The 21,621-nt window shown below is 49.6% G+C and overlaps 2 protein-coding genes across 2 annotated transcripts; one reads left to right on the forward strand and one right to left on the reverse strand.

Annotated features, from left to right (window-relative positions):
- Positions 1–280: 280 nt before the first annotated feature.
- On the reverse strand, positions 281–11,849 carry DNAJB11 (DnaJ heat shock protein family (Hsp40) member B11). The gene is made up of 10 exons (XM_066326159.1): positions 11,717–11,849; positions 11,280–11,436; positions 8,417–8,514; positions 7,365–7,497; positions 6,315–6,457; positions 5,664–5,746; positions 5,080–5,137; positions 4,469–4,580; positions 3,795–3,954; positions 281–647 (listed from the first exon to the last, which is right to left on the reverse strand). The coding sequence occupies exons 1-10, from the start codon at positions 11,782–11,784 to the stop codon at positions 583–585; spliced, it is 1,077 nt and encodes a 358-aa protein (XP_066182256.1). The 5' UTR covers positions 11,785–11,849; the 3' UTR covers positions 281–582.
- Positions 11,850–12,177: 328 nt separating this feature from the next.
- TBCCD1 (TBCC domain containing 1) lies at positions 12,178–21,048 on the forward strand. Its single transcript, XM_066326160.1, has 7 exons — positions 12,178–12,525; positions 12,627–12,779; positions 14,043–14,409; positions 15,295–15,481; positions 16,125–16,622; positions 19,813–19,988; positions 20,576–21,048. The coding sequence occupies exons 1-6, from the start codon at positions 12,178–12,180 to the stop codon at positions 19,940–19,942; spliced, it is 1,683 nt and encodes a 560-aa protein (XP_066182257.1). The 3' UTR covers positions 19,943–19,988; positions 20,576–21,048.
- Positions 21,049–21,621: the final 573 nt, after the last annotated feature.

Genomic DNA, 21,621 nt, shown 5'->3' on the forward strand with positions numbered 1-21,621 from the left:
ACTTTTGGGACTTGGTAGTTAAGAGATCCCACACAAAGGTCTTGAGAGACTCTTCCCAATCAATTGTGGGGCCTAACACATCCCAGTGCACTGCCAACAGCACCAGTGTTCCTGCCCCAAAACCAGACTCTGAACCAATACCACACTCTGGACTCAGAGGGGAAGGGGAGGAAGGACTGGGATTAAAAATACCACCCCAAAACAACAGGAATTTGGAAGAAATTTACGCAAAGGACGTAAAAAGCAGGAGCAGCTATGAAAATATGTTGAGATGGCCAAGAAAAGTCACATCAAAATATATTTAAAAACCAGAAATTCCAATCCGTGTGGAATTTAAAACTCCTTTTCCCACCTGTTTTCCTGCTTAAGGAATCTCTGTTGTTCCAGGACGTGGAACATGATAGGCAGCACCAGTTATGTCCTGAAAAAGTATTTCCCCAAACTCTGAGCACTTCCATAATTTACAAACCAAAGATGAGCTAAACCTCAACCATCGCCCCCCTCCCTCTTCCCCCTTCTACAGTGGGCAGGAGAAAACAAATCTGACTTTGCATTTCCAGGGAAGTCCAATTTTTCCACACATCAATATCCCTGCAATCCATTGTAGACCTTCTGCACTGATCCTTGCTTCAACAGCTGCTTGAGACCTGCAAGGGAAAGGAGAGTGTCACACACAGAGCACAGCAAAGATGTTGGGATGACTTTTCCAACACTTCTTCCCCATTCCTGAAATCCCGTACATGAAACATTACAAGGAACTGGCAGTTCAAGGATCTGCCGGTATCAAATTCTTACCAAACAGGCTAAAACAGTGAGTCAGCCCTTAAATCCATAATAGCTCATCTCCTGGGGTCGGCAGCTCAGGGCAGGGCTGGCAGGTCTCCACTGCTGCTTAAAGGGCAAGTCCACACAGAGCAGAGGAAGCAGAGTGGCAAGGGTGGATGATGTGTCATTGTTTTTCCAGAGATTAGAGAAGGAGTCCCCTCTGATTAACTCAGCCTGGTCACTCACTGCCCTGGAGCCTCAGGACACAGCTTAGAGCAGCCTCAAAAACCACTGAGCCCAAAACAGAGAGAAACTTCCAACACTGTGGGTGACCTCCAAATAACTAAAAGGAGGATACTGAGGGGCTGGAGTGTGTCCAGGGAAGGGAACGGAGCTGGGGAAGGGTCTGGGGCACCAGCAGCAGCTGAGGGAGCTGGGAAAGGGGCTCAGCCTGGAAAAAAAGCAGGCTCAGGGGGAACCTTCTGGCTCTGCACAACTCCCTGACAGGAGAGGACAGCCAGGTGGGGACAGCCAGACTCTGCTCAAGGGAACAAGAGACAGGATCAGAGGAAATGGTCTCAAGTTGCTCCAGGGGAGGTTTAGATTGACTATCAGTAGTGAAACCAACCAATTCACTTGTACAGAAGAAAATTCCAACCTTTCAGGCATGCAAGTCCTTCAGGAAATCCTGCTAAAAAACTGTTTGTCTCTGTGCAACCCTTGTCCTGCTTGTCTATCCTTATACTTTTTTGGTTACACATTCCCCTGTCCTTGAAAATCAGTGATGGGATGGATAAGGGTCACAGTAGTTACGTTAAAATACTGGAAAACTGTCTTGAAGTAGTAGTAACTGGAAGCAGGATGTCTCTCTTTCAGGCAAGAATTTCTCATGCTGCTTGTCGATGGCCAGAGGTTCCTGAACTCTTTTCAGGAACACCAGGACAAAGGGAAGCCCTGTCCAGGAGCTGCTCATTATTAGGAACAGATCATTCTCCAAGGCAAATTGACTTCCTCTCCCACATCCAGAGGAGGCTCCAAGTCACTTCCTGGCTGGTGGGTGAGAGGATGTGGCCCCTGGACGTGTGGGTCTTAAAAAGGAAGGCTGTGCTGGAGAAAGGTGTGCTCCAGGAACCCTGAAAAAATTTGGATTAGCATAATTCCACACCTCATTTCTCAGCAGCTCCCACTGGCCTGCTGGCCTGAAGAACATCCTCAGTAGTGCACAGGATATTTCAACACATACCCGAGGTTTCATCAGGAATTCCAACCAGGAATCCTAACAATTGGTGCTATTGCACTTCAGGCACTTTTTACTGGAGCCTGATTCAATTTTTCCCTTGAAATGTTGCTGATACCAACAAGAAGTGACAGGTTGCAGCACAGAGAGAGAGGCAGCTCTGATCAACACTGATCAAGTCCCACTGCAGGAAAGAAGGGATATTATTTCTGTGACTCCAAAGCTCGGGGTGGTGCTCTTGGAGCCAGTGTATCTTCTGATAGCCCCAGGAGGCAGACATGTACTCAGGAGATAAGAAATGAGGACCACTGCCAACAATAAGGAAAAAAGGGATGTTTTGAATTCTGAAGCCTACAGTTTTCCACTGAATGTACACTGAACTGCTGCCACACACAAGGATAGACCTATTCCCTCATAAAACTCCCCAAATCACAGATGTTTGGAGATACCCAGCACACAGAAAAGCATCTGACTGCCTACCCAGTCACCTTCCCCTGGGAAATGTGGAATTGCTTTAGGAAACAGACAAAAACACCCAAAGCCCTGTGCCTGCACACACCCATGCCAGTGCCATCATCTCTCTGTTCCTGGATATCCATAGAGGTGTGTGAGCAATTCTGTCAAAAACATAGAGGCTTCTGTCCCTGCTCCTTGCCTAGTGTCCTCTAAACTGCCAAGAGCAACAGCTAAAATAACCTCACATCTGTTTCAGAGCTGCTGTTGCCTGATGAAGCTTCTGGAAGGGCAGCAGAGCCTGGACTGAGACCCCACAGTGACGTGGTCATTGTGCCCTGTACGACATCCTTGGAACGAAGGGGAAAGCAGAAGGATAAACCCAAAAACCAGAATCACCCACCTCAGCCCAGAGGTACAGACCTCCCAGCCCAAACAGTTGCAGAAGGAGCCTTGGGACATCTGGAGCTGCAGCCACCAACTGGACTGCACAGGGCAGCTGGCACAGGGTGGCCAAGGCAGCAGCAAGTGCCAAGGGTGAAATAAAACCCACCCACGGCTTGGCTTCCCACTACAAACATCAGGAGTCCAGGGAATCACTAAAATAAGTAAATCTACTTCAGAAGAAGCCCTGGAAGAAGTTCTGGGGATTTCCTGAAGAGCTGCACTAATACATGCCAGGAATATCTCTGTCCCGTGACAGAGGATGAGGCCCTTGATTCCTACTCTGACAGAGAGCAACAGAACCATAGAGGCTGCTGGAGCAAAGAACTCCCTGCTAGGAGTATAGGATTTAAGCATTCATCCTCCTGGCAATTTTAGGATTCCTACATAGTTTATCAAGTTTCCATTTGAGCACTGGAGCTGAGGAGCAGATCTGTCCTAAAGGGAGCAGGGTGGAAGGAGCTGTGGCGAGGAACAACCCTTCTCCTGATGCAGTGTGATATTCCTGCCAGTTGCAGCAGAGGGATTTCCACAAGTCTTGCCTCCAAGAAAGTAGCAGCAGGGGCTGGAAAACCCTTTGTGATCCCATTCCAGCTGAGGCCAAACAAACAGAGGCTGAGCCCAGCAAGGCTGTGGGATCAGACAGATGGGCAGCACCAAAACAAAGCACCTGCAAACTTGCCAAGAGCTGCATTCCAGCAGCAGCACTTCCCAACCTCAGCCACAACCACAGCAGCCAAGCTTCCTCACTTCCAAGGGAAGTGGGAGTTAATCCCAGGCTGTGAGCCAAGGGTGTTATGTTGGACAAGGGGCACAGGGACAGGACAGTCCCTCCTGACTGCTCCAGCCCCTGGATGAGCTGTGCCAGGTTCAGGTTCAGGCTCTGGACATGCACCTTCTCGCTGCTCAGGCGTCAGCTGCTCCTTGGGGAACTCCACGTCAAAGGTGATTATTAGGGAGCCTTTGATGTTGTTGTTATCAAAGTTTGGAAGACCTTCTCCCTTCTTCCACAGCTTGGCACCGGGTTTTGTGGTTTTATCCCGCCCAATGTGAACCTGGCGAGGAAAGGAATTTTAGAACATTATTGGTGTTACAGGGTCAGGATCCCAAAATCACTGAGGTTGGGAATGACTTCCAAGATCATTGACTGATCCCCACCTTGTCAACCAGAACAGAGCACTGAGGGCTACATCCAGATATTTCTTGGATCCCTCCGGGGATGGCGACTCCACCACCTCCCTGTGTGTGCACCCCAATACTCCAACACTCTTTCCAACCCACTGGAAAGCTCCAACTGGCATTGATTCCTTGCCAAAACCAGTGATATTTGATGGGTCCCAGGTGGTTTTACTGGACACATGCCGGAACTAACACCACCCACTGCTGGGACAGCCTGGAAGTGAGGCACACACTGTGCACCCCTCATAGAAAGCCCATTTTGGCTCCATGGGAATTTGCCTGGAATGGTCCAACAGAGGGAATACTGTAGATAACCAGACCCTGAACAAGCCAACCCTCAGCACGGAGCTGCAGGGGAATTTGGGGTGCACACAACACCCTGGGCCTCACCTTGTGCCCGTCCAAGTGGGCAATATCCATCTCAAAGCCTGTCAGTGCCTCAACCAGTGAGATTGTCACGTTTGTGTACAAGTCATCTCCTCTCCTTTCAAACACTGGGTGCCTGTGGAAATAAGAGCCGTTGAGCTTTTCTCCTTCCCCAGAGGGGAAACAGGTCCTTGAGCTTTTTTCCTTCTATTTGGGAGTTTAGAGAAATCATAAATAGGAGGGGAAGTGAGGAATGAATCAAATTTAGCCTCATTTTCCTGTGTAAGATATGCACTGATAAGTGCCTTTTCTATTTCTAGGGCACTGAGTGGTGAGGTGTGGTAAGATGCCCTGACTCACACAGCAATTTTCTTAGCAGTGCATTTCCTTACAATAGCAAGATCGTGTGATAGGAAAAAGGAGACATTTATTCTGAATCACATATGGTGATTTCAAGCCAAAAAAATTAAGATACTTTGATAATTCCATTCCACTTTATCAGCATTGAGTCCAGCTCCTCCAGCACCATGAGGGCTGAGCACCCTGCACAGCCCTGAGTAGCAGGCCTGCACCTGCCCTGCTGAAGGGCAAGCTCCATCTGGCTAAGCGAGAGCCTAACTAGGTCAGAGACTTACTTCAGAACTTTTATTCGGAAGCGCAAATCTCCTGGCTCCCCATCCACGTGGGGCTCACCTGTGGGGGAGAAAGAAAAGCTTTGTTTCCAGGAAATAGTTAGGAATAAGTGGAGAGACAAGCAGGATATTACAGACTTGCAGCTCACAAGTCAAAGGAAAAAAAAAAAAAAAGCAACTGATTGATCTTTGGATGACCAAAATTCTGTTTAAACATATCCTAAAGAGCTTAGGGCTTTCTGACTCTTGCTTCAGCAAGGTGACACCTCTGCTGTTCTGGAACACCTGTCTGCATGTTAATGATGTCCTTTAGTCACTGAAGGGCACAGGGGATCCTTCACAGGCTCAGGCCTGGAATAGACGCTCCTGCTCAAGTGTTATGCCAAACATCAGACTTAGAGCTGGTTTTGTTCATGTCCCCACTCCCAGCTAAGGGAATGGAACTGCGTTTTCCAGACTTAGGGACATGCTCTGGGGTTCCAGCAGATGCAGAGGACACGGCACTTCCAACCACATAGGGGGCTTGGGCACTGCCAGTGCCAGAGAACCATGGAAGAGGAGCAGCTCAGAGCAGAGCACACACTCACCTTCCCCAATGAAGGGATATTCCATGCCATCCCTCACCCCTGGTTCTATCTCCACCTCCAGCGTCCGCTCCTCATTCACCAGCCTGAAAACGGGAAGAGAAGACCAGCACTCAGATTCCAATTTTATTTATTTATTCCAACTTCATCTCAACTTTTAATTTGTGTCACTGGGGTAAGGAGAGCATCCCCAACAAGCTCACATATGCTCTCCCTGCTCACATCTAAACCTAGAGGGTCAGAGCTCCCCTTCTGGTGAGCTGAAACTCAGGGAGCAGAGAAGATGAAGTTGAAAGCTCCCAAATACACAGGCAGCATCAGGGTGTGTGACTACATCATGGCATTCCATAAGCAGTTGTTCCCAGCTTGGCTGGGACTTGGCTGTGGAACTTCCACTGCAGTGTGACTGGGCAAGGATTAAAAGGCTGGAAGAGGAAACTACATCCAACAGATAAAGATAAATAAGGATATAACAGATAAGGCTCCCTGGAAATGAGAACCCGCTGTTAAGCCTCCCCAAAGTGCCCAGTTCTTCCTGGGAGTATAGGTGCGTTTCCCCACCTAGCGGTGGGTTTTGGAATAAACATCCCTATATCACTACATAAAATCACGGAATTTATGATTTTGTGGAGCAGGAAAGAGCACCAAACTCACTTGACGTTGGGACATTCATCACAAACAACTTCCTGAGTCATCTGGAAGCGCCCAGGCCCCAGCTGGGTGGTTCTCATCTCCTGCCTGCAGTTGCATTTCCTTTTGCCAGGTGCCTGTCTTGCCACTGGCTTGTTCCTGACAACCTGCAGGGAAGAGGGAGAGGTTGATGTCAGCTTTCCTGGGTCTCCACAAGGGTCTGGATTTATCTGAACAGAGAATGGGAAGGGATCTTAAAGAGCACCTAATTCCAGCCCCAAGCCATGGGCAGAGACACTTCGTTGTGTGGTGCTGCCATATGTGGCCTCAGCAAAACACTGCAAAGTTTTCACCTTGTGATCACACATTACACACCAGGAAAGTTCTCTCTGACATCACTATTGCCATTCTCTTTCCTTTGCCACACTTTTCCACACAGGAAAGGTAACACTAGGATGGAACACCCCACACTTTGGTTATGACACTTCCTTGTCCCACACAACTGGGATATTATCTGGAGCTCCCCCAACAGCCATGACACAAAATCAACCAATGGAAAGCCAACATGCAGACAGGAGGGACTGTCAGCACCAGAGACAGAGCTTGCTTAAAAGAAGATAATAATTTTCCACATACTCTTCTTACTTGTGTAATCTGGAAACTTGCCATGACATGTTTGGTCATAGAAGGAGATTGAAAAATCCTCCTTGTGGTTTTGCAATAATTGTAAAGTGAATTTGAAGCTTATGAACAGCCTCTCAAATATCCCTAAATTCTGCAGCGGGACAATTTACACCTGTTCCAACTGGCTGCTGCACTAGTTAAGCTGAGCTGGTGACTGACAGCCAATAAATCAATATTATCACACTTCATGGAAACACTGTCAGATGCAAAAGGTGAATAAGGTGTGGTTTCTTCAGTAAATACAGAAAATAGCACCACAACATCCTCTACTTCCAGACACAGAAAAGGAGCATCTATTTCAGCTCTGAATTTTGGAAGAAGATATTCTGAGCTCTGGTCAGGCACCTCAAATGTGGGAACACCTGGAAACACTGAGACAAGTAAACTTACTTCTACAAAGTTTCCTGAATACACCTCCTCCAAAGTGACCTCCAGGTCCACGATGATGTCACTTCCTCGGGGAATATTCCTGTCTTGCTGGCGAGGGTTTCCTCCAAACATGAATCCAAAGTCCCCAAAGAAGCTGGAGTCAAGCACATTGATTAGGTCAGGAAGGAATTCTGGCCAAGTGCTTCTACTCCACTAAAAAACAGCCTCCTCGCAGTCCTAAAGCTGCAGAGTAAACCCAGGAACCTCTTTTAGCTCCTGCAGAACACAACTAAAGCCTTTGAACAAAGCAGCCACTTTGGAAGAGTTCTCTGCACTAAAGAAAACAAAATTTGGAGCAGAACACTCAAAATCTGACCTCTCCACACTGCACTGCTGCTCAGCTGCCACCACCAAAATGTGTGAACTCCAAGGAGCACTGCAAGTCAGTGCTAGCAGACTGGTTTTCAGTACTTTGAGGACAAGAGGGATGAGGAAAACTCCCTAGGAATCCTGCATATTGTCACTCAGAACAGAGCAGAGCAGCAGTGCAAGTCCTCACTGAGGATTACAGGAGCTGAGCAACTTCTGGAATTATTTTAGGAAATTTATCCTAAGAGGCAGAAGATCAAGTTCTGTCCAAGCAATGTGCAAATGCCTCTGGTTTTAAATGCTCCATATTCTACAGGTGCTGTGCAAGTAACCACAGCACTGCTCTGCAGAAGGAAAAGTGTCCCCAAAGTGATGTGTAACAACAGGTTAAACCTCAATCACACATCGATAACCTGAGAAAGTTTCCACATTTGAAGCAGGTGCTGCACCTGAAAAATCACCCACAGTGCCCAGAGGTGCCCATGTGGGAAGTCTCTACTGGTTCCTGCTTGCAGCAGGGAGTTGGACACACCAAACCTGGAAACTGTATGTGGGATACCCACTGTAAATGTGTTTCCTCGAATTCTCAACTCATCGACATCAGTGACCCTGGGCCAGGTAAAAACCCCATCAGAAGGGTGCTTGTGGATGACAGACTCAGAGCAGCAGCTGTAGGACAGCCCAAAGGGGTTAAACTTCCTTACTGGGAGAAGATATCTCCGTGGGAGCTCTGGTGCCCATCCTTCAGGCCCTCCTCTCCATAGGCATCGTACTGCTTCCTCTTCTCCTCGTCTGACAGCACCTGGAAAAGGCAGGGATGTAGGAGAGGCTCATCTGGAGCTGAGGGGAGGTGCTGGACAAGGCTCTGAGGGCCCCCAGCATTGTCACTGGGAGCCCTGCTTGCAGTGCTGTCTAGAAAAGTTAGGCCCATAACAAGCACATTCTGTCCATTAAAAAAGCAGGAGAACCCAGAAAACACAAACACTGAGTTTATTTTAAATATTAAAGAAGAATCAGAATGAATAAATCAAATCCTACAAAGCAGGACATGTTGAGAAAAATAAACACATCCCTGTGTCTCAGACATGACTTTTAAGACTTTTTAACATTGATTTTATTTCCTAAGTTTTGATCTTCACTCTTTCCTGCCTCAGAGATCCTCACAAGTCTCTGGTCCCATTTAGTCTTCCTTGCCCTTCCTCTCCCATTGATCATATTTGGAAAAGCCAGAGATGGCAGGATGGCTTCCAGAAGGCTGCACAGGAGTGAGAACAGATGGAGAAGCAACTCAACAGGTGGAGAGGCAGCTAAAAGATGAAAACCAGCTGAATTTGGGGTGTCTGGAGAAGCTGTGGCTGTCCAAACCCTGGAAGTGTCCAAGGCCAGCTTGGACAAGGCTTGGAGCAAACTGGGATAGTGTCCCTGCCCAGGGCAGGGGATGGGACTAGATGAGCTTTAAGGTCCCTCCCAACTCAAACCATCCTGAGATTCTGTGGAATTATGACCACTGATAAATGCTAGTAACAGGGAAAAAAACCTGTGCTGACTTTACTACTTCCACCCAGCAGGTAAGGGTTCAGTTGTCCCTTTGCACCTGAGATGCCCACTCCTCCCAAATCCATCCTGAGACTCATGACTCTTGTAGAAAAGTCTCAGCTTCCTCTCCTGGGATCAGTCTCCTTCCTAGTTGAAACAGCTGAATTCAGACCACACAGCTCTGGGCTGGAATCACCAAGCCTGTGAAAATGAAGAGACTGAGCAGGTTCACTAACCTACTTTCCCCTCAGTATTTTTTTTTTTGAAAGCTTTGCCCTAATCAGCTACCCAGACCCTGAGCAGCAGTGCTGTTAATAGAGGCTCCATGGTGAGGTAAATACTGGTTTATAAGGGACACCCAATTCTGGTTCCATTTTGCTCAAAACAACAAAATCAACTCAGTGTATCCCCCAGCTAATTCAGCAGAAGGATTTCTGAGCTGTCTTGGCTAAACACAGATAAAGACCTTGCAGGGAGGGCATCAAAAGCTTCCTCCCAACCTCACACACATCAATACTGGATATCTGCTTTGATTTTACAAGCATTTTTCACTCAGCTTTTAAATAGAAAGAATAATCTCAACTGCTGGCAAACAGCTGGAACTCGAAGAAGAGGCAGAGAAATCCTTTGCCAGCAGAAAGTGCCAACAAGATCCCAGCTCACAGAGGCAACACCAAGCTCACAGCTCCACATGCACCAATCCTGAGGTGCTGCAAATGATAGGGGATCACTTTTATCCACAAAAAAAGTCTTTATATCCATTTTCCCTGTGATAATTAAGCCAGTTTATTTAAGTCAGAACTCAAAAGGGGTCCCAGCTCTGAGACAAATCTAAAGTGAGTGGTTTTCTTTCTCAACACAGAGAAAGAAATGCCATCTGGTTCTCTCACTTCCTCATCTGAGAAATCTTTGCACATATGGGGAGCACCAGGGATGGCAGCAGGAGCCAGCCTTTCCCCTGCAGCTGGATTTTTCTCAAAGGGCCCCAACCTCCCACCTGAAGAGCAAATCACGGCTAAAAATTTTTGCTAATAGAAATTTTCAGCCCTGTCTTCCACTGGGTCTCTCTGCTGCACAGGGGGAGCAGGAGCAGATGGAGTCCAGCAGTGACAGAAGGAGGACAAAAAGGACAGAAAACGTGGAGGAAACAGCCTGCATTCCACCCCATGGTATGTACAGCCACGGAAAGCAGCCTTTGACTTCAAACCCTTGGGCAATACAATGATCTATATTTGATTTATTCAATGCACTGTGCTATTAGTGTGAGGGATCATTTGCATGCCACAAAATCATCATGGAATAACAGGATTCCTCCTGTGAGCCACAATTACTTTTCTCACTTAATATCCTCTAAACCCAAGGCCAGCACCTTTCACTTCCCATCAGCTCAGACTAATCCCAGCCAGCCCTACATGCACTTGGAGCTGCTGCACCTTCACTCCCCCCTTGGCGAACTGGGAATAAATTCCCAAGAACTTTAAGCTGATGCCTTGGCTTCCTCCTGGCTGAGGGAGCTGAGGTGTTGGATTATCCTCTGGCAGGAGCAGCTCTCCAGCAACCTGATACGCTCTGGATCTTTGTTTTTCATTTGGGAGAGTATCTGGAATTGGATGTATTAACAGGGATAGGATGGAATTTGGTGTAGTAATAGGGGGAGCATGGAAATTGATGAGAAGAAGAAGGAAGACGATTTGATGTGGAAGGTGTCCCCGCCCACGGCAAAGGGATGCAATGAGATCACCTTTAAGTCCCTTCCAACCCAAACTATCCTGGGATTCTGTGATAATAAAAGATGTAGGATGGAATTCAGTATATTCAAAGGGGGAAGATGGAATTTCACAGGGTAACAGGGAAAGGATGGATACCAGCTGCACCTTATAGAAGAGCCTTTCCATTCCTTACAAAACTCCTTTCCCACCCCCTGAATGCTACAGGATGAATCCTCGTGAGTCTCAATGGCCAAGCTCCGGTCTGTTTTACTACGAGCCCCATCCACCCTTCCCAGCCCGGGGAGGACATTCCCGGCCTCACCTCGTAGGCAGCACCCAGGTCTTGGAACTTCTCCTGCGCCCGGGGGTCATCGGGGTTCCTGTCGGGATGGAGCTGCAGCGCCAGTTTGCGATAGGCCTTCTTGATGTCCTTGATGGAGGCGCCGCGGGACACCCCCAGGATCTTGTAGAAGTCTCTCCTGCCGTGGGGGGAGAGAGAAGGTGAGGGAAGGGGGAGGGGAACGGGGAGACGGTGAAGGAGAATGGGGATGGGAGAAAGAGGAAGGGAGAGGGGACGGGAGGGAGACGGGAGGGCAAACGGGCAAGGGGAGAGAGGTGATGGGAAACAGGAGAGAGGAAAGCGATGAGGAGAAAGGAGGGGGGTCCCGTCAGCGCCGCGGCCGCCAGCCCTGAGTAGGGGGCAGGCCCTGTGCTGAGGCGGAACCCCTCACGGCCGTGGGCGCGGCCTGGCGCACTCACCCCGCGGCAGCCTCCCCGCAGAGGCACAGCAGGAGGAGGCAGAGGCGGCCGATCCAGGCGGGGGCCATGGCGGGCCCGGCCCTGCCGGCTGAGGGAGAGCGGCGGGAGCGGCGCGTCCGGGCGGCTAGGCAGCGCCCCGGCCCCGGCGGCGGCCACCAGCCAATGGGAGAGCGGGGTGTTTCCCGCCAGCCAATCCGAACGCGCCGCCGCTCGCCGCCAGCCAATGGGCTGCTCACACTTCACCGCCGCCGGCCAATCGCCTGCCGGAGCGTCGCCGCCGAGCGCGCCGGCCATGCACCACCACACCTCCAGGGTGACTTCCTTCCAGACAGCCAATCAGCGAGTGATTTGCTTTTTCCCGCCCCCGCGCTGGCAGCCGCAGCCAATGGGCAGCGGCTCCCGGCAGCAGGGAAGGGCCGTCTCTATGGTGCCCGCGCCGGAACCCGGAAGTGGGGACGGCGATGGCGGCGGCGGCGGCGGCGGGGCCGGTGCGGCTGTGGGTGCGCACGGAGCCGTTCCTGGTGGGAGCGCTCCCGGCCCCGCCGCCCGCACGCCTCACCCCTCACTACCTTCGCAAGGCGGCCGCCTATGCCCGCGCGCGGGCGGACCAGGGCTGCTTCCCGCGGCTGCGCTGGCCCTCCTGGCGGCACATCGCCTGCGGGAAGCTGCAGCTCAGCCGCGAGATCGCCTGGCTCTACTTCGAGCTGTTCCGCGGCCTCCTCGGGCCCGCCCCGCCGCTCCGCCTGAGCTGGGCCGACGCTGAGGCGGCCTGCACCAGCGCCGAGGAGCTGGAGCGAGAGCGGAGCAAGGCAAGAGCCCCGGCCCGGCCTAAGGCGGGGGGAGCCCTCACCCCGCCTGAAGGGGAGCCCGGCCCAGCCTGACCCTTCTCTGTCTCTCCCGTCCTCTCCAGCTCTCCGTGGACACTCTGCAGTTCCTGCTCTTCCTGTACGTGCAGCAGCTCCATAAGGTTTCCCTGCGGCGGTCTCTGCTCGGGGACGAGTGGCCCAGCCCTAGGACCAAGTCTCCCAGCCTGGGAGCCGGGAAATCGGCCAGCGGAAATAAGGTACTCGTGCCTGTGGGGTTCACCCCCTGCAGGAGCTGCTTCTCTGTGGGGAGCTGCCTTAAGAGGGGTCGGAAAAGCTGGGAGGGTTTCACCTGTAGCTAACTGTGAGCAGGGGTCCAGCTGCAGAATTCCTGTTCCACAGTAAACGAAGTGAAGTTGTGATTGCTACAATTTGTAAAAAGGTTTTTTAAAGTTTTCCATGAAGTTTTCCCTGACTGAATATTCCTTGAGGGTCTTGGCAGGTGTCTTTTCAAGAAGCAACAGCCTTTTTGCTTTATTAGTCAAGCTGGAAGTTCTCCTCATGCTCATAGTGCCTTCCCCATGATCCAGTGCGGAGTTTGGGATCCCAGGGAGTTCCCTGGTATCACGTTATGTTTCTGAAGGGGGATTTGGTTGTTCAGCTGTAGATCATCCATGTAGAAACACTGTTTCCTTTTAAAATACTGCCGGGTATTTAGGAAGAAGTGAGTTGCCTGTATTCATTGGCAGCTCTATGTGGGAGAATGAATTGTAATTTGTAACTGTGTAAGGCCTTGCAAAGCTGTGGAATTCTGGCACAGTCCTGCTGCTGTGAGCAGGATGAACTGGTGAAATGTAGCTTGGGGCAAGCTGGAATCGTTAAAAATTGGGGCTGGGTAACTTTATCCTGAAATGTTGAACAGAAGTGGTGAGGACAAGGTGTAATCACAGCCATGTGTTCCTTCAGCAAAACTCAGCTTTATGAGGCTCTGCCAGCATTCCAATCTCCTGCTTTTTTTTGGGCTGGAGCCCTTTAGAATTTGAAATAAGGATTCTTTCAGAGGGTTTGGTTTCTTGGTGTACTCACTGGGGAGAAAATGACCTTCTACTTTTTATCCTGGAAGGTGACACTGAATCCTGGCTGCAGGTCTGGCTCAGCTGCAGGGATTTTCCAATGGAGCAGCTCCAAGACCTTGAGTGTCAATTATTGATTTGTTTTCTCCCTTCAAATGCCAGCAGCAGTGGCCTGGATTTGTGTAGGACTCTAGAAGAACCTGGTGCTGCTCTCTAGAAAGAAATACTAGGTACTTGAGTTGGAATGAAATGTTTTCTTTTGAGTTTTTGAGGGGAAGTGTCTTTCCAGCTTTAGTAGAGCAGAGCAGCAGGAGGGAGCAGGAATGAGCGCTGTGTCTGGCTGGGTTTCCTTCCTCTAGAAGGATTCTAAACAAGGATTTGTATATATGATGTCCATGGAGCTTCTCAGCTTGGAGAACTCACCCCTTGCGTGTTTTCTTGACCCTCCAGAACTGGAACGACCAGGAGCATCTTGCCTTTGTGCAGAGCCACCTCTTGGATATTTTGGAGCTGCTGCTGGAGCCAGAACAGCTCTCAGCCTCTTCCCATTCCAGCTGCAGCAGCCTGGTGTCCTTTGAAGCTGTGTGTGCCCTCAGCTTCCTGCTGGAGGGCACCGTCGGCAATTCCGGCACCGTCCGGCCTCTCCACGAGCTGGCTGTCAGACAGTCCTGCCTTGGCCACAATGGATATTCCAAGGTGTCCAGAACCTTCTCCCTGCCCAAGCTGGAGAGCTGGCTGCGCTCCTCCCTCACTGCTAATCCCCTGGGAATGACTGTCTGCCTCAAGGCTGGGAAAAAGCTGGCGTGGGCACAGCAAGGTGGGGAAAAAAACTGCTGGGAAGTTGTTCTTAGAAAGACAGAATTGTGGAGAGGAATTGGGAATGTGGAGGGAAATAGGAATACAAAATAGAAGCTGTAGAAATATATAAAAATTGTGGAAAAAGTATAAACAGGTGTATGGAAATATGCAGAGATATACAGAAATAGAAATATGAAAGTGTAGAGAAATCAAAAAATAGAAATGTAGTAAATTAGGAATGCAGAAATAAATTTAGAAATACAGAAAAATAAATATAGATGTATAGTATAAATAAAATTTAGGGGAAATAGCCAGAAATGGGAACTTTACTCCTGTTGCTGACTGGGGATCTGGCAGTGGTGTAGGACCTGGTCTGTGTTTCCTTGTCTCCAGTTCAGCCCCTCTCCTTCAGGGACATGTCAGTGGAGTCAAGGCACTTTCCCCCTTAGGATAAAGAATTCAGCTCAATGTTTTGTTTCCCTGACTGTAGGATCCCAATAGGGACAGTGGCTTAGGGAAGATGGGGAAGGGGCTTAAGGATTGTGTCCTAGAGGGAGCATTTCCCTTTCTAAAACACACAATTCCTGCTTAAAACTTGCCCTCAGGACCTTCCTGTTAAGGTGAGTCTCGTGTTCAGGAATAGGCTTGTGGAACTGGAGATTCTTTGCTCAGGGCTGGCTGGAGCTTGTGGGAAGCTTTGGCTGCTCCTAAGTAATCTTGAAGTGGTTTTGATCCTTTGGTGTTTCTCAGTTTCTGAAATTACTGGTGACTTGAGCTGCTGAGCTGCCCAGGAGGCATCAGGGATGGTGTGACTGGTGTGGGAAGTACCATCCTTGAACTTGGGGGCTGATTATTTTCCTGAGGAATTGCTGGACCCAGAACTGTTGTGGGCTTTGTTTTGCAGTGGAAGGAACAACCAGGAGAGCCAAGATTGCCTGCAGTGCCCGAGTGGTGCCAGAGGTGTCCCCCATGGTGATCATGAGCCAGGTGTACAGGCAGACCCTGGCCAAGAGCTCGGCCACTCTGGTGGGGGCTCACGTCAGAATCCATCGCTGCAACGAGTCCTTCATTTACCTCCTGTCCCCTCTGCGGTGAGTTTGGCTTCTCCTGTGACACAGCTCGGCTCCTGGCTGACCATGAGTGTGTCCTGGGGGCCAAGAGGCCAATGGGATCCGCGGGGGCATTAGGGAGAGCATTCCCAATAGGTCAGGGGGTGATCCTGCCCCTCTGCTCAGCCCTGTGAGGCACAGCTGGGGTGCTGTGTTCACGTCTGGGTTCCTCAGGAGGGACAAGGAGCTCCTGAGAGGCTCCAGTGGATGGTACGGAGATGATGAAGGGATTGGAGCATGTCCCTGACAGGGAAAGGCTGAGGGAGCTGGGCCTGGATAGTCTGGAGAAGACCAGACTGAGAGAGGATCCCGTTGATCCATAAAGAGATCTCCAGGGGGTGCCAGAGGGTGTTGCCACGCTGTGCTCAGAGGTGCCAGTGACAGGATAAGGAGCAATGGCCATAAAATAAGGGACAAAAAGTTTCACCTCAACATGAAGAAGAACTTCTTTAAGTTGAAGGTGGCAGACTCTGGAACAGGTGCCCAGGGAGGATGTGGAGTCTCTCTCTCTGGAGACATTCCAAACCCCCCTGGATGCATTCCTGTGTCACTTGCTGCAGGTGACCCTGCCTTGGATTAGATGGAGGTTCCTTCCAGCTCTAATGGTTCTGTATTTCTTTGGCAGATCTGTGACCATCGAGAAGTGTAGGAATAGCACCTTTGTCCTGGGCCCTGTGGAGACGTCGGTCCACGTCCAGAGCTGTGACAACATCAAGGTCATCGTGGTTTGCCATCGCTTGTCCCTTTCGTCCACCACCGGCTGTACTTTCCACACCCTCACACCCACACAGCCCCTCATCCTCTCGGGGAACCAGGCAGTCAGCTTTGCCCCTTTCCACACCCATTATCCCATGCTGGAAGACCACATGGCTCAGGTGGGCTTGGCCACTCTGCCAAACTACTGGGACAGCCCCATGCTGGTGTGCAGGGACAGCGGTGACACGGGTGTCTTCCGGGTCCTGCCCCCCTCCGACTTCTACACCTTTGTGATTCCCTTTGAGATGGAAGGAGACACCACAGAGACCCCAGGGGGCCTTCCCCAGGAGTACCAGGAGGCTCTGAGGCGGCGGGAGCAGGAGGTCCAGGAGTGGCAGCGCATGGTGAAGGAGGCAGGGCTGACCAGGTGAGTGTCCCCCAGGGAGGGCAGAGCTCAGCCACACGGACAGAGGGTTGTTTGATGGGGTTCCACAGAAATCCCTGAAGGATGGGTTGGGTTCTGTGAGCCATGTCTTGCAGGCCAGTCCTAGAGCATTAGTAATTAGCAGTCCTAGGATTCCGCTTGGTAAGGTGGGAAGACTAATGCTCACAGGCATAGCTCAGAGTTGTAGGATCCCAAAATGCTTTGGGTTGGAAGGGACCTTAAAGCTCATCCTGTTCCACCCCCTGCTGTGGAACACTTTCCACTAGCACAAGTTGCTCCAAGCCGTGTCCAACCTCACCTTAAACAGTTCAGGGATGAGGCAGCCACAGTTTCTCCAAGCAACCTGTGCCAGGGCCTCACCACCCTCACAGTGAGGAATTCCTTCCCCAAATCCCATCAAATGCTGCCCTCTGATGGTGGGAAGCCATTGTCCTGTCACCCTATGTCCTGGCATTCCAGTCCCTACTCCAAAGTCCCTCTCCAGCTCTCCTGGAGCCCCTGTAGGCACTGGAAGGGACTCTGAGGTCTCCCTGGAGCCTTTTCTTTTCCAGGTGAACACCCCCAGCTCTCCCAGCCTGTCACAAGAGCAGAGGGGCTCCAGCCCCTGGAACACGTCTGCGGCCTCCTCCTCTGGATCCCAGCAGCAGCACATCCTTGCTATGCTGGGTATCCCAGAGCTGAAGGCAGGTCAGGGCCCCACCAAATGGAATGAAGGGAGAACAATTCCCCTCCCTTGCCCATGCTGCTCCTAAGGAGGTGCTTTCTCCTCATGGCTGCATTTTCCCAGTCTGTGGGAAAAGTATTCCTAGATATTGCTGAGATGAGGGATCCACCTTGGCAGTGGATTGGGCCAGGGCTGGGTGTGCACCCTGAGCTGCCTGGGGTTCCTCTCAGCCCAACCTTCACCTTGGGATTGAAGCTGTAAATGACTGTGCCAGCCCTTGGTGAGGTGAGCTGAGAATGTGCATGTGGGTCATTGCAGCAGATCACCTTGTGGGCTGTAGCTTTTAAATTCCTCTGGAGCAGATCAGCCCTCTGCTCAGCTTCCTTGGTGAGCACAGAATGGGGATAAAACCCCGTTTCAGACATCCGTTGTTCTCCCTGGGCTGTTGCTTCCCACCACAGTTTTGGGAAGGTGTTTGGCCTGTCAAAACCTTCCTGTGAAAGGAGTGTGAGGAAATAGGGATGATGTGCTTAGATTTGCCATTGTCTGCCGCAGTCACAGGAGGCAAGAGCTCGCTGCTTATTCCATAAAAGGGGGGAAACTCTGGTAAGTTTAGAAGCTTATTGAAAAGAAACCGGGCAGCTGACAGTGGAAAATGTCTGTTGTCTCCTGCAGGCAGGGAAACAAGAAGGGAGACAAGTAGGAAGCTTAGAGCAAACAGGATATCAGGCTTGTAGAAAGAAAAAAGCTGCTGTGCTCAAGCGGGGAGGTGAATGAGAGCGTTAGAAATAAGAAGACATCTTTCAAGAAGTTGAAGTTGTCTGATTGGGAAAAGTGGGGCAAAAAAAGAATGTAAATCCTGCGAGGCTGAAAGTAAAACCTCCGTAAGACAGGACCAAGAAGACAGCTCGAGGAACAACTTGCAAAAGCGTAAAATCCTGTTTATTCATTTTCCGAACTTATCAGACAGAAAGTCTTTCAGGGTCAGTACTAGATCAAGGAGGAGAAAAAGTTCTTGCAGAAGATAAATCCACAAGGGAAGAAAGAAGTGCTGCCTTTGTATTCACTGGGGAGGAATTTGGGTTAGTTTGTGTCCCAGAACCCTTCTTTTTGGGGAATGGCTCAAATGGAAGAGAACATACAGACAGCAGCCTTAACTTGAAAAAAGGATATGGATACATGGAGCCTGTCTGAAGCTGAGGTGGTTTTTGTTTTGGTGTTTTTTTTTGTTTGTTTGTTTGTTTTTTTTTTGTTTTGTTTTGTTTTGGTTTGGTTTTTTGTTTTTTTTTTTTTTTTTTCAGAAAACTGAATAGATTACTCTGAATTGGAAGGGACCTTAAAAACTCAACCAGATTCCACCCTCTGCCATGGGCAGGGACACCTTCCACTGTCCCAGGTTGCTCCAAGCCCCATCCAACCTGGCCTTGGACACTTCTAGAGATCCATGGACAGCCACAGCTTCTCTAGGCACCCTGTGCCAGGGCGTCCCCACACTCACAGGGAAGAATTTCCTTCCCAGTATCCCATCTGACCCCGTGCTCTGGCAGTGGGAAGCCATTTCCCCTTGTGCTGTCACTTCAGGCTCTTAGAGTCTCTCCGTTTTTCTTGTAGCTCCTTTAGGCACTTGAAGGCCACAATGATTTTACCCTGAAGCTTTTCTTCTCCCAGCCTTTCCTTAGAGGAGGGATGCTCCATCCCTCTGATCACCTTTGTGGTGACCTCTGGAACTGGTTTCCTGCTTTTCCCAGTACAGAATGGGGTCGGCGCATCAAATTAGGAATGGGTTCAAAGCAAAATAACAAAATCTCCCGGATATTTAAAAATATGTATGTTTCATTGGTGTTCAGAAATTAATTATGTAAACTGCTTGAAAAAGTCCATCAGGAGCTACTCAGCACCTGTGCCACCTTGGGCTTAAGAAATTCCAGACGTGAGCTGCTCCCAGAGGACTGGGATGCTGTTATGGAGATGCTTTTGGGCATCTGACCAGTGCCAGTTAGCCTGAGCTGAGTGGCCCACCTTCTTACTCCTGGGCTTGACAAAAGCACCCCGAAAGTTCATGATGAACAACAAGCATGATGTGAGGTGTGTTTATAGGTGTGTTTTTTCCCTGATCTCCATCCTCTCCAGCGCTGTCAGAACGGAATTTTGTGTCCTTAGTGCTTAACACTGGTAGCTAATCTTAGTTTTCTCCCTTTTCAGACAGTTTTTCAGCTGTGCCCTAAGGGGAAAGTGGAGGCAGCCCTGGAGTAGGGTGGTTGTGGTGATGGGATGAGGAATTTTGTATGACTTATCCAACTCCACCAGGTTCTGCCTTTGGGGTTCATTATCATCACATTTGCTGGGTAAAAACCTTTTCTGGTTGTCTCTGCAAGGTTCAGGAACCAAACCTGGCTCTTCCTGATGCATCTGGAGGCTTGTTTGGATAGTGGAGACGTGGTAGAAGTATAATACTGTAAATAAATGTGATTTTTTTTCCATATTTCCTTACTGATGTTTCTGTTTCAGGGATCAGAGGAAACAGTTCCAGACGTTGGTAGAAAACAAATTCTATGAGTGGCTGGTTCAGACGGGGAACCGGCAGCAGCTGGACAGCCTGGTCCCTCCTGCTGTGGGCTCCAAGCAGGCAGCAGGATAACATTCCTGGGCAGGATAACATTCCTGGGCAGCGGAAGGAAGGGGAGGTGAGTAAAAGGCCTCCTTCTCTTGCTTCTTCTCTCCCCCCAAGAACTGTCCTATGTTTGTGTGCACAGCTGAGGCAGAGGTAGGAAAAGCAGGAGTCTGCTGGGTGAATGTCCTCAGAAGAGCCTGGCATTTGGGTTTAGTTCTTACTTTCCTGTCAAAACCCATTTTCAGCTGAAATCTGTGTCCTGAGCACTGCCTTGTTGTCAAGTTTGATTTGTTGGAGGCATTTTTTAAGGCAGATGGACGTAATGTGATATAAAACTGATTGGAATAGCTGCTCTTTCAAAGAAACTCTGTGTATTGATGTCTGCCCGTCTCACTTTTTGCTAAAGAGAGTTGAGTGATACTTTTGGTCATTCTTTCAGTGAGACTTTGGGTAATTCTTACAATGAGACTTTGGATAATTCTCACTTACTCTTTCCAAGGAGAATTGGTTTAGGAGCTGGAGACTTGCTTGTTCTTATTGTGCTCTTCTGCCATGGCATGTTTCAAACCATTAGAAAATGATTTTATTTTTGATTTAGCCTTTTGAATTCCTTTTCCTTTGCTGGTGTTAGTAAAATTGTCTCCTTTTATTTTGTTCCAGAGCTCTGGGAACAGGCAGTGATCTTCTCAGCCCTCCTCTCATTAAGACTTTGTGGCCATTCCACCTGCACCCACCTGACCTGGCAGCCAGCCCTGGTGTGGATTGGACTGCACTGCTGCCTTCCCAGGAATGTGCTGCAGCCATGCTGAGGTGCCTGGCACTGGGGGAAGATGAAGTGTGCCTTGCTGCAGAGCTGTCACCACAGTTAGTGTCCATGGGGAGCAGGTGTCCAGCACACCAGGTGTCCTGGGACAAAGCTGGATGCATGCCCTGGGCATCACCTGCATCCTCGTGGTACAAACCAGCTGTGCTGTTTTTATAAATGTGAAAAAGAAATGTTGAAGTATTTTTTTATGGACGAAATCCAACAGGTTAATTTTTTTTATATGAAGATGGCACTTTTGTGAAGATGAATTTTTGTATATGGTTGCATTGTTTTTACAAATGTCAATAAACCAGAGTTGTTGGATAAACCTGGCACATGTCCTAGGGAAGAGGTTTTACCTGTACAGTTGGTCTTAGAGGGGCACAGCATCTTTTATCTTAATGAAATGTGAACCTGTCAGAGAGAGGAACTGCTAATTTATGAGGAAAGTGGGGCAAAAAAAGAATGTAAGTCCTGGCAGGCTGAAAGTAAAACTCCTGGAGCTGAATGCTGCCCTAGCACAAGGTTTTGATACAAGCCCCATTCCTATCTCTCATAATTTTCATAAAGATTATCAGCTTGAATAAGCACCATTCTCTTGTGCTGGTGGGATGTGTTTTGGGGAGATGTGCTCATAGCTGAGCACTTAAATAAGCTTGGAAAATAGGCAAAGGCATTGCATGGGTGAGTGGAGGCAGCAGCTGGTGGTGCCTTGGGAAGAGCTGTGCAAGCTCAGAGTGAGGGGAAGCACAGTGCTCTGGACTGCACAGCCTCAGAATTCCTCTGAAGGTCTCCCTTGGCTCCTGGGCAGGTAAGTGAGGTGAGTTTATTCTATTTATTTATGTAAGATGAGTTTATTCTATTTAACCAACCTCTAAAGGAGGGACGTGCCAAGTGGCTA

Source organism: Sylvia atricapilla, chromosome 10 (genome assembly GCF_009819655.1).
Source record: "Sylvia atricapilla isolate bSylAtr1 chromosome 10, bSylAtr1.pri, whole genome shotgun sequence".
Taxonomy (NCBI): domain Eukaryota; kingdom Metazoa; phylum Chordata; class Aves; order Passeriformes; family Sylviidae; genus Sylvia; species Sylvia atricapilla.

Coding starts and splice junctions, on each gene's coding strand:
- TBCCD1 (XM_066326160.1), top strand. CDS start 12,178: ATGGCGGCGGCGGCGGCGGCGGGGCCGGTGCGGCTGTGGGTGCGCACG. Junction 12,780..14,042: donor AATCGGCCAGCGGAAATAAG/GTACTCGTGCCT, acceptor TTGACCCTCCAG/AACTGGAACGACCAGGAGCA. Junction 16,623..19,812: donor AAGGAGGCAGGGCTGACCAG/GTGAGTGTCCCC, acceptor TTTCTGTTTCAG/GGATCAGAGGAAACAGTTCC.
- DNAJB11 (XM_066326159.1), bottom strand. CDS start 11,784: ATGGCCCCCGCCTGGATCGGCCGCCTCTGCCTCCTCCTGCTGTGCCTC. Junction 6,458..7,364: donor ATTCAGGAAACTTTGTAGAA/GTAAGTTTACTT, acceptor TCTTCCCTGCAG/GTTGTCAGGAACAAGCCAGT. Junction 5,138..5,663: donor ATATCCCTTCATTGGGGAAG/GTGAGTGTGTGC, acceptor TCTCCCCCACAG/GTGAGCCCCACGTGGATGGG.